Source organism: Micromesistius poutassou (assembly GCF_964030765.1).
Source record: "Micromesistius poutassou genome assembly, chromosome: 11".
Classification (NCBI taxonomy): domain Eukaryota; kingdom Metazoa; phylum Chordata; class Actinopteri; order Gadiformes; family Gadidae; genus Micromesistius; species Micromesistius poutassou.
Window position 1 is genome coordinate 7,245,173 of NC_140281.1, and position 11,386 is coordinate 7,256,558.

An 11,386-nucleotide genomic window follows, 5' to 3' on the forward strand; every position below is an offset into this window, starting at 1 on the left:
GAGCAGGTAGCATGACCTGGGACAGAAGCCTTTCTACACTCTGCAGCAAGCTGTCGTCACAGCAGTCCAGCTGGCCAAAGTTCACTTCCTGTACACACAGGAAGTACTCCATTAGCCTCAAACAAGGGAAACACGTAAAGAAGTAACACACAAATAGGGTGCACATGTATATGCCTGAAATTCAAGATGAAGGACTGGCTTACTGACTGGCTGACTGATTCACTGACTTACTGGCAATGTGACTGACTGACTGACTGAAAGGTTATGCTGGTTCTCTACTGACCTGTTGTACATTAGCAGTGGTGATTGCTTTGTCTGTCATCCTCAGAAAGAACAGACACTTTCCTAGCAAAGGCTGCAAGACAGACAGATAGACGGACAGAGAAGCAGACAGACAGACACGTGCAAATGATTGGAGGCATATGGTTTTATCCACATTGCAAATATCAGCAAATAACAAAGTGGTTGTGTTTGTGCCGTAACTTCAGCAACCCTGGACTCTCTCACACACCCACACACACACTTAGAAACAAACAAACATGCACACAATGACATCAATCATCAGCTTTTCTTCCATAGCAACGGAACAGCACACAGAGCCAGGGGTCTGATTGGTTGTCTTATGCAGACTTAGTGAAAGTAATAAAAGTCAGCATTGTTTCTGTTGTCACCCTGGGACTCTTCAGCAACGAATTCTTAACAATACCTGAACCTTTATTAGAAAAGTAATCCTTTATCAAACAAAGTTATTTCTAACCCGATGCATTCATTGTATGCATTAATTACATGACATGTCAGATATAAGCATGTTGTAGTTGACCCTCGATCTAACCATTGGGCGGACTTTTTGTCAGTTTCTTTAAAAACATAACTTTCAAAACATTCCCTCTGTGACCTTCTAATCCGTCAAGGGCTCTTCACTGGGAGTTAGCCAGTGTAACCATACTGGTGTAGTGATTACCTACACAGACAGATATCATTTGGGTTTCCCCACAGGACCCTGACCAACCCAAACGCAATATATATGGGTGGGTGCTGGTGACCTCACCTCAGAACTTCCTGTGGTCAGGAAGAGCTTTCTGAGTGCTGGACCACTGCTGTTAGCCTCCATATTGGATGAGGACTAGAGAGAGACAGAGACAGAAAAATCAGAGTGAGAGAGAGAGAGAATGAAAGGGAGAGAGGGAGAGAGGGAGAGAGAGAGAGAGAGAAACCTCCGGGTATAAGAGAAAGGAAGTTGGAAGTAGGAGAAAGAGATAACAAGATAAGGTTATTAGAGACATAAGTATGATACGGAAGTGATAAGGATAAGTTACATGTAGAGAGACATTTAACCAAATGTGAGAAAGAATTACAGAATAAAGCGAGAAAGCCAGGATAGACCAATTAATGCTCATTGACTGCATTTACATGGACATTAATACTCCGATATTAATCGTAATAAGGTCTTAATCAGAATATGACGCTGCCATGTAAACACCATTCTCCGATTGCCTTAATTAGATTAAGGTCATATTCGGAATAAGCATAATCTGAATAAGGTATGTGGAGTATTCCAATCATATTCTGATTATTGAGGCTCATTCTAGACATGTATACACCTTAATCGCATTATAACGTCCTTTCAGAATATTCGCAGCATTTTGCGACAAGCCGACAACTGAGTCACATTATGGCAACAAACTGACACACGCTTTTGCCTGTTTACACACGCACACACGCCACACATCCAAATTCTCACGGCAAAAAAAAAAAAGCCGAGAAGCGTTCGTTCCTTTCCAAACTCCCCGACGGTAGAGTGAGACAGCGGGAGAAACCTCAAGACCCCCCCGTCATCAGTCTATGCTGGGCTACATGTAAACGGGGAATATGAACAGAGTATTCTTTTAATAACTCATGTAAACACCTTAATCGCAATATTACCATAATCAGAATAATGTCCATAATCGGGTTAAGGTTGTCCATGTAAACGCAGTCAGTAAAGACGAGTAAGGCTAGAGAAGACACAAATATATTCAAACCTGTTTTGTGTCTTGATAGAAGAAAATAAGCCTTTTGGATCCATTGGCAGCAAAGAAGTCCTCTATCAGCCTGAACTAAGAGCCAGAGACAGAGTTTTAATGGCCGTAGAACCAACAACAGTTTTCATTAACATCCTATTTATGAATATTTGCTGGCTATTACCCACTATGTTTGGCTCATGCAACTATCTAACATGTTTCTACCTTTTCATCCAACTAACTAACTCATGTTTCTACCTCTTCATCCAACTAACTGACTCATGTTTCTACATTGTCATCCAATTAACTGACTCATGTTCTACCTCTTCATCCAACTAACTGACTCATGTTCTACCTCTTCATCCAACTAACTGACTCATGTTCTACCTCTTCATCCAACTAACTGACTCATGTTTCTACATTGTCATCCAACTAACTGACTCATGTTCTACCTCTTCATCCAACTAACTGACTCATGTTTCTACATTGTCATCAAACTAACTGACTCATGTTCTACCTCTTCATCCAACTAACTGACTCATGTTCTACCTCTTCATCCAACTAACTGACTCATGTTTCTACCTTTTCATCCAACTAACTGACTCATGTTCTACCTCTTCATCCAACTAACTGACTCATGTTCTACCTCTTCATCCAACTAACTGACTCATGTTTCTAGTACCTTTTCATCCCAACTAACTGACTTATGTTTTACCTTGTCATCCAACTAACTGACTCATGTTTCTACCTTTTCATCCAACTAACTGACTCATGTTTCTAGTACCTTTTCATCCAACTAACTGACTTATGTTTGACCTTGTCATCCAACTAACTGACTCATGTTTCTACCTTTTCATCCAACTAACTGACTCATGTTTTACCTCTTCATCCAACTAACTGACTCATGTTCTACCTCTTCATCCAACTAACTGACTCATGTTCTACCTCTTCATCCAACTAACTGACTCATGTTTCTACATTGTCATCCAATTAACTGACTCATGTTCTACCTCTTCATCCAACTAACTGACTCATGTTCTACCTCTTCATCCAACTAACTGACTCATGTTCTACCTCTTCATCCAACTAACTGACTCATGTTTCTACATTGTCATCCAACTAACTGACTCATGTTCTACCTCTTCATCCAACTAACTGACTCATGTTCTACCTCTTCATCCAACTAACTGACTCATGTTTCTACCTTTTCATCCAACTAACTGACTCATGTTCTACCTCTTCATCCAACTAACTGACTCATGTTCTACCTCTTCATCCAACTAACTGACTCATGTTTCTAGTACCTTTTCATCCCAACTAACTGACTTATGTTTTACCTTGTCATCCAACTAACTGACTCATGTTTCTACCTTTTCATCCAACTAACTGTCTCATGTTTCTAGTACCTTTTCATCCAACTAACTGACTTATGTTTGACCTTGTCATCCAACTAACTGACTCATGTTTCTACCTTTTCATCCAACTAACTGACTCATGTTTTACCTTATCATCTGAGATGAGAGCTTCCTCCACCTCGGGCTCTGCCAGGGGCCCGGAGTCAGCCAGCATGCTGATCAGGTACCTGTGACGACCGTCCAGTGCCGCCTTTCTCTCTTCCTTCAGGGCCCGGGCCTGTTTGGCCATCTCTCTCTTGGCCTCGTTGGACAGAACCATGGTTCGTTTACCGGACACCTGGGGTCAACCACCACCAAAACATCAGTCCACATCTGGACAGGGCATAAAAGAACTGTGCAAAACGTTGACACAAAAACCACAATGCAGTGCTCTGTCCCTTACCGAGGTGCCAGTGATGGAGGCGTTACCGGCAATTGGAGAGACCATGTGATTGGTGCTTGCTAGTTTTTGCCCTCCTACTCGCCGGTAGCTCTTAGCAATTGACTCTGTTTATGATGTATTTATGATACACAAAGACAGATTATAAAGATTATAAAAATATATTAATATACACAAATACAGACAGCTGCCAATCACAACCATAAACCGACCCCCGTGGGGTCTCTTCTCTGAAGGAACAGGGTCCTGGGTCTCACCTGCCTGGGGCTCTGTGGCAGGGGAAGAGCCAGGAGCCTCAGACCCAGCATCGGGGCCTTCTGCTGAGGGAGCGATGGGAACATGGTCCGCCTGAGATTGAGTGTCGTTCATCTTGAGGAGTGTGATACATATGAGAAGAGGGGAAGAGAGAGAGGGATTACGTATGTGTACGAATGAATGAATCTGCTTAATGATTGGTGTACTAAAGTGTAAAGTTAAATAACACTCTTACATCAAAACGATTGATACAAAAATTAACATCTAGAGCAGATCTAGACATTGTATGGCCCGCGATAAAAAAATATATAATAAAAAAGGAGAAATATCATTAATATAATATTAAAGAAAATAAAAAAATTTAACTTTTTTTTGGAACGCAAAGTTATTTCCTAATGATACATTTTATGTATTTATTTATAAAACATTTATTGTGAAAACTGTTTGTAATAAGTTAAATATCGGAAAAGGAGAATGGCTTTTATTGTGAAAACTGCTGCTGCGAGGGTGGTCGTGATGAGGAGCGTGTGCTTGTTTAGAAAGTGGCATTCAACTTTTTCAGTGACGAAATATAATAAGTCCATCCACTGTGGTGAACACCTTTCAGCTGTGCTGCGCATAGCCACATCAGGCATTACACCTGACTTCAGTGAGCTACTTGTTCAAGCCCATCAGAGACTTATGGGCTTGGACAAGTCCCACTGAGTATTGTTTTATATGTGTGGTTTGTAATGCCCAGTGTTGGGCAAGTTACTTAAAAAAAATTAGTTACTTCTCCCAAAAAGCTAAATGAGTTACTCAGTTACAAATTATCACCCCACCTCCTCCCCTCTTTGACGGAACTCCAAATACATGTGCATGGAAGCATGCAACGTTGAAAGATGTTTGAATTACTTGACACCGACGTGGAGAGGCACTTTGTCCAGGGCATAATGTGCATTTCACGATTAACACTCGTTATTTTTTAAAGAAGGCTATTTTTGGATTATTTGGGCTGGCATTTCCTGTTTCTCGTTGGCTCACTTGTGTGTCCGCGCTTTCGAATTTGTGTAAACACCCGCCCAACTCTGGTTTACCATGAAATTATAATCTACCTCAGCCAAAAAACTGCTTAAATTATAGTAACCTGCCGCATTTTTTGGAAGTAATGGTAACGGCGTTATAATGATGGAAAGAGTTATCAATTGGATTAGCCTACTCGTTAGGTCCTACTGAAAAAAGTAACCGTTGTTTATAAAGCCGTTATTCCCGCCTGACCTAGGCTACATTATCAAATGTGGATGCACTTCAATCACCTGTTCAAGCACTGCGCACTTAGTACAGATACAGACTTTAGGTTTAAATATATAAACACATCGTGAATGGAGTGAGTTCAAATTACAAATGCTTAATAAGAGTTACAGCAATATATTTTCTATAATCCAATCTAATGGTTAAGACAGAATCTCCTCGGCTCTCAAAGGCATGCGGTCTTATGCGGCCCCGATGAAAAATGACGTTGATCAACGGCCTCACGCTCGAGCACCAGCGTATTGAGACCAACTGAAATATAGGCCTACGAAGCGGGTATGAAATTACACTGTTATTCTGAACAAGTATGAATTACATCGAAAATCTGTTCAGATATATTTGAATATCAAAATGTGTTGATTTGTTTGTTACACGGTTAACGGTTAAAAATGGACCAAGTTACGAAGTCTGAAGTAGTCAGAGAATGGCGAACGGCTCCGCCGTCTTCCTATTGACTTCCATTTTAAAAGATAATATTTTAAAAGTAGGCTAATACATCTTTAAAAAATCTAATTTGAACATTTTAAAAGTCGAATGGAGTCTCCAGGTGAAAAATTTACAGTTGAGCTTAGTAATGACTAACCTGTGGTCCTGGGGTGTGTTGTGAGGAGCCCTGCAGTGAGTCTTCAGTCCAGTCCATAAACAGAACATCAATCTAACCTAGAGACGTTTATTACAACTCTCTGAATGTGCCGCACGCTCTCCTTCTCTCTCCTGCGCTCTCTGTGGACAAAGTTTGACCGTTGCCATGGTAGCACTTGTCGGCATTACGTGGTTGACCTGTGGTGAAGTAAGGACTTTGTTGTGTGTGTGTGTGTGTGTGTGTGTGTGTGTGTGTGTGTGTGTGTGTGTGTGTGTGTGTGTGTGTGTGTGTTTACACCGCAATTTCAGACAATAGTCTGTGAAGTTACCCCATTTAAATAAATATATAAATATAAATAAAGAGATGAATAGCAAGATGATCAAACCTATCATTATAGAACTGAACAACAACCCACTGTCGGGGCTGTGCTGTCAAGATTTGCTCTAACATAGCATTCCGTAACGGGGTAATCTGAATAATTACCTTTTCCCTTTTTTCACTGAGACAGTACAACATTCATTGTATCATACATTTCTCAACTTATGTATATAAAAACAGTAATATGAACAGTTACATTGCCAGCAGAATATCTCTCCCCCAATGGTCCTCTTCCTCCTGAATCATGTTTTCTGTCTATCTCTCCCTCTCTCCCCCCCATTCCCCTCTGTCTGCCTCTCTTTGTGACTCCCTCTTTGAACTGTCCCCTCTCACCTGTGGTCCCACCCACCCCCTATTTCCTTTCCTCCCTCTCTTCCTGTCTTCATCTTTCTCTTTCTCACTCGTTTCCCCACTACATTTCTCTCGTCCCTTCCATCTCTCCACCTCTCTTCCTCTCCATTTCTCTCTCCACTCTGTCTCTCCCAGCCTCAAATCTCGTTCTCTCTATCTCTCTTCCCATCTCCATGTCTCTTTCCATCTTGCTCTCTTCATCTCTCATATTCTATGTCTCTCCTCCCTTCTCCATCTGCCCCTCTATGTATTTCTCTCACTCCACGACTCCTCTCTCCATCTCTGTCTCATATGGGGTAGATCAGAGATTTTGGGATCCCAGGGGCCGGTCTAGGGGTGTTTCACCGTGGAGACAGTGACCTTCCCATTGGAACACACTTTGGACCCTATACGAAGGACACAGGACAGATGAAGAGGGAGCCCTGGAGTGTGGATACTCCTGGGAGGGTAGTGTGTTTGTGTATATTCATTTATTTTGATTAAGACTTATGTATGTCTAGTGTGTATTATATGTGCTTGTATGCACCTGGTCTGAGGTACAATAGTGGGATAACCAATCGGAACAGAAACAGGGTTTTGCGGTGAAATCAACTTATGACATTTATTTATAAAAGGTGCGGGATAAAGGGAGGGGGCAAAAGGCTCAAATCTCCACACACTCCTCCAGCCTCTCTTCTGTGGGTTTAAATGGCCTCTTGATTGCAGGGCTAACTCAGCACCCGTGCGTGGTAAGCTGAGACACCTGAGTGGGGTGGGGTCTCTAGACAGCTTCTAGGGTAGTACCTCCCATCCAACACCACACCCCTTGGCTGCCTTTGCCTGCCACCATGTGGCCATGTGGGGCACTGCTCACTGGCTGGGCCATCACAGTGCGTTAATTGAATGGCATAGAGTCTGAATAACTAATTTCTCCAGATCTACAAGAGCAGACTATTTATTTATTTATTTATCTGATTGTTTCTGATCCACAATATTTTCTGTGCTGCTATGACATGCATAAAATACACTATAAAGATGTGTTGACGTACCTGTGTGTTAGGTATGTCAATTGTGCTGCAATGAAGAAGAACAGAACCTAATAGCGTTTCAATACAAAGGCGGGTGTCACGACTCAGAACGAGAATCAAGCTCAGATCAGAATACCTTTGAGCATAGGCGTCAGTTACGCTGGGGACGAGTACCCACCAGTTTTCGTCAAGATTCATTTTGTACCCACCACTTAAAAAGACAAAAAACTTGAGTTTAATTATTATGGATTATTACACGGCTCTGCTCAATGCTGTGGAATGCGCTGTTGACTTGCATGGTCCTTGCCGACTTCCAGAGGTGAATTATTTTTCGATAATTGACCGTTGCATATAATGACCGCTGTCAAGGAAAGTGGCTCTGATTCACGTCTCTCGTATCACTCCGCAAGTAGTCCGGTAACTTATCAACCCCAGAGTATTTGGTTGCTAAGCAACGTCAATGTCTATGGCGGACTATTTCTCTGCTGATCAACACTACGAATGCTGGTAACAAATGAATTGTAAAAAGACATACCGTGTGAAGTTATTTTTTCGTTTTGGCAAGTAGCCGTGTAAAAATAACCCCGTAGCCTTCCCCCCCGTCAACAATTCTGCCCGCGGACCCTGTTATAATGTAATGTCCCCAATTAATGTAATGCAATTGGCCATGGGCGTCAGTTTGGTTTGAAATGTGCTGGGGACAGAGACACATTCGAAAGTGCATTTTCAGAAGTGCTGGGTACAATGAGGATGCAATCTTTTTTTTTCTCTTTAGTGCATGAAAATGAAATGAAAGGTTCTGAAAGACGGCATACCCATGTAGCTTACTAATGAATAGAAGGTATACAAAAAACTGATGTCTGACACGTTTTATGAAGAACGCGTTTCCAAAAAGCATTGGACAGGCTATGACCGGGAGCGTATCTATGTTCTCCGGTCGCGACTGTGTTTTTCGTAGGCAGAATCCGGAAAAAGTTCAGCCTCAAGTGCTAGGATTGGACAGGCAGCCTGTCAGGCAAACTCACACACTGACTCCTAACCCTAAACCTAACCCTAACCATAACCGTAACCATAACCGTAACCCTCACCCTAACCCTAACCTTCATGATTCTTCCGGATTCCACCTACGAAAAACACATTCGCTCCCGGGGAACATAGGGATGACCCACTATGTTGTGCTCCATGTACCCAATGTTGACAACGTGACATGACATGACTAAGCTGCCAACACAAACAAAGAGGAGCTAGGAAAGCAAATTAACTACGTGTTTAAATTGTGAAGGGGCAAACGTGTGGCTACACACAGCACTACAAATTTGCTTCGTGCGGACACCGCACAAAGCGAAGGTGTCTTGCCCTGAAGGGGCTTGTTCTAGATCAAGGGTGTCAAACTCAAACTGTACAGTGGGCCAAAATTGAAGTCTTGGACCAAGTCAACGTTAACGCACGTCTCGGCGCGGTAACTCTGGCGCGTCAACTCTGTAAGCCCATACCACCCCCATCCCCCCCCGGTCAACAACTCCGGCCCGCGACTTGGTCCAAGACTTCAATTTTGGCCCACTGTACAGTTTGAGTTTGACACCCCTGATCTAGAACAAGCCCCTTTAGGGCAAGACACCTTCGCTTCGTGCGGTGTCCGTTTCGCCCTGTCGGGGCTTATTTCCCCGATAATGACTGGTGTTCTATACATTATCCCTTACTTATTTTTGTATGAGTTGCCAGCCTGGCTTGGACAATGAATGAGGTATTAAAACCAATACTCTTTGGCTGGGATGTGTTTTTTTGCACACAAGTGGTCGGCTGTTTCAACTCTTGCAATTTATGTTAGCCATAGCCACCAAGTAGCCTAACTTATCCACGGTTTGCGTTCGTACAGTGTTGGGTATAGTGGAGATGACGATAGTGGAGTAATTAGTGGAATAATTGTGGTGGGGAGTGCATGAGTTTTGGTCAGAATGCCTGATGTAAAATGGATGGATGCGTGTTGTGAATTGAGAACAGCCAGCTCATGATGTGATACAGCTGTGCAACAAATATCTTTTGCTTTTTCGACATTTGTAGTGCTGTGTGTAGCCACACGTTTGCCCCTTCACAACTTAAACACGTAGTTAATTTGCTTTCCTAGCTCCTCTTTGTTTGTGTTGGCAGCTTAGTCATGTCATGTCACGTTGTCAACATTGGGTACATGGAGCACAACATAGTGGGTCATCCCTATGTTCCCCGGGTCCTATGTTCCCGGGGAGCGAATGTGTTTTTCGTAGGTGGAATCCGGAAGTTACGGTTATGGTTAGGGTTAGGTTTAGGGTTAGGAGTCAGTGTGTGAGTTTGCCTGACAGGCTGCCTGTCCAATCCTAGCGCTTGAGGCGGAACTTTTTCCGGATTCCGCCTACGAAAAACACAGTCGCGACTGGGGAACATAGATACGCTCCCGGTCACAGCCTGTCCAATGCTTTTTGGAAACGCGTTCTTCATAAAACATGTCAGACATCAGTTTTTTGTATACCTTTTATTCATTAGTAAGCTACATGGGTATGCCGTCTTTCAGAACCTTTCATTACTTGCACTAAAGAGAAAAAAAAAGATTGCATCCTCATTGTACCCAGCACTTCTGAAAATGCACTTTCGAATGCGTCTCTGTCCCCAGCACATTTCAAACCAAACTGACGCCCATGCCTTTGAGTGATTGAAATTTATTCACAGAACAGTCCAGCATGCAAAACAGAGTCCAGGTACAGGCAGGGTTCGTAGACACAGACAGACAGGCAGGCAGACAGGTACATGCAGATAATCCAAAGACGACAGGTTCAGAACCGGAACATAGTTTAGGCCTACTTCTAAATCTCTTAACTAACAGCTACAAGCTAGTCCCACTCACGTGGCAGTCAGGTAACGTATAGTACACGCTGTGCGTTCTGACAAAGTTTATTGAAAAAGGCAGGATTTAAATACTCAAACTAATTGACCCGAAATGAGAAACAGGTGAACAGAGAAAATGGCGGGAAAAAAACAAAAGTAGGCAGTAGCCCAAAAAAGGATATGGGCGTGACCCCGGGCACATGACTTAAACCATATGGCTAAAACAAATAAAGTCCAGAACTGTCAAACTCCAACAGGTAGGGGGAGACAAAAACAACAGTCCAAGCGGGAATCCTGACAGAGGGATTCTGTATCTCTCCTGCTTCATGACTTCAGGAGAAGAGCTCTTTGTCTGGTATGGGGACGAATACGCCAGACATCTGGGAATCGGATTCGATCAACTGTGGAACAACTAAAGGTCTACCTTTAAGTGTGTCTTTCTGTCATAAAACATACATGAATTAGAAATATGTTGTAGAGGGTTTGGTCTATATACTGCACTTCATTACCACATCTTTCTTCAATTCAAAGGATTTTGGACTTAAACATTTACATTGCCAAAGCAGTCAAGAAATTTGACAGGAAATAGTACAAACTTAAAGTGTTAACTTAAATGTAAATATAATATCCAAAAAATGACAACAGAAAAATATTCAGACTTAAAAAAAGTTCCAAATGTGAAATATAAAGTACCATGGAGGTTTAACAACAAACTATACAGATATACAAATACAGATATGCTTGATTAGGCTTATTAGGGTGTGTCCTAATCAAGCCCCAAAGTCAAAACAACCTGACTCTGGCCAGGTGAGAATGCTTAAACCAGCTATCAGCAACACACTCCAAAATAAAATATTTATGACTCTCTCTTT

At 42.4% G+C, this 11,386-nt stretch overlaps 1 protein-coding gene across 1 annotated transcript in view; it reads right to left on the minus strand.

Annotated features, from left to right (window-relative positions):
* Nucleotides 1–4,163, minus strand: part of dnah5l (dynein, axonemal, heavy chain 5 like) — a gene marked incomplete at its 5' end in the record, with an annotated part of 93,279 nt that extends 89,116 nt beyond the window's left edge. The window contains 7 exons of the mRNA XM_084474872.1: nucleotides 1–88; nucleotides 284–355; nucleotides 1,049–1,123; nucleotides 2,022–2,096; nucleotides 3,504–3,692; nucleotides 3,798–3,901; nucleotides 4,052–4,163. The exon at nucleotides 1–88 is cut by the window's left edge and continues 14 nt beyond it. Of these exons, the coding sequence (XP_084330998.1) occupies nucleotides 1–88; nucleotides 284–355; nucleotides 1,049–1,123; nucleotides 2,022–2,096; nucleotides 3,504–3,692; nucleotides 3,798–3,901; nucleotides 4,052–4,163 (715 nt within the window). The remainder of the gene's footprint in view (nucleotides 89–283; nucleotides 356–1,048; nucleotides 1,124–2,021; nucleotides 2,097–3,503; nucleotides 3,693–3,797; nucleotides 3,902–4,051) is intronic.
* Between the last annotated feature and the right edge of the window lie 7,223 nt (nucleotides 4,164–11,386).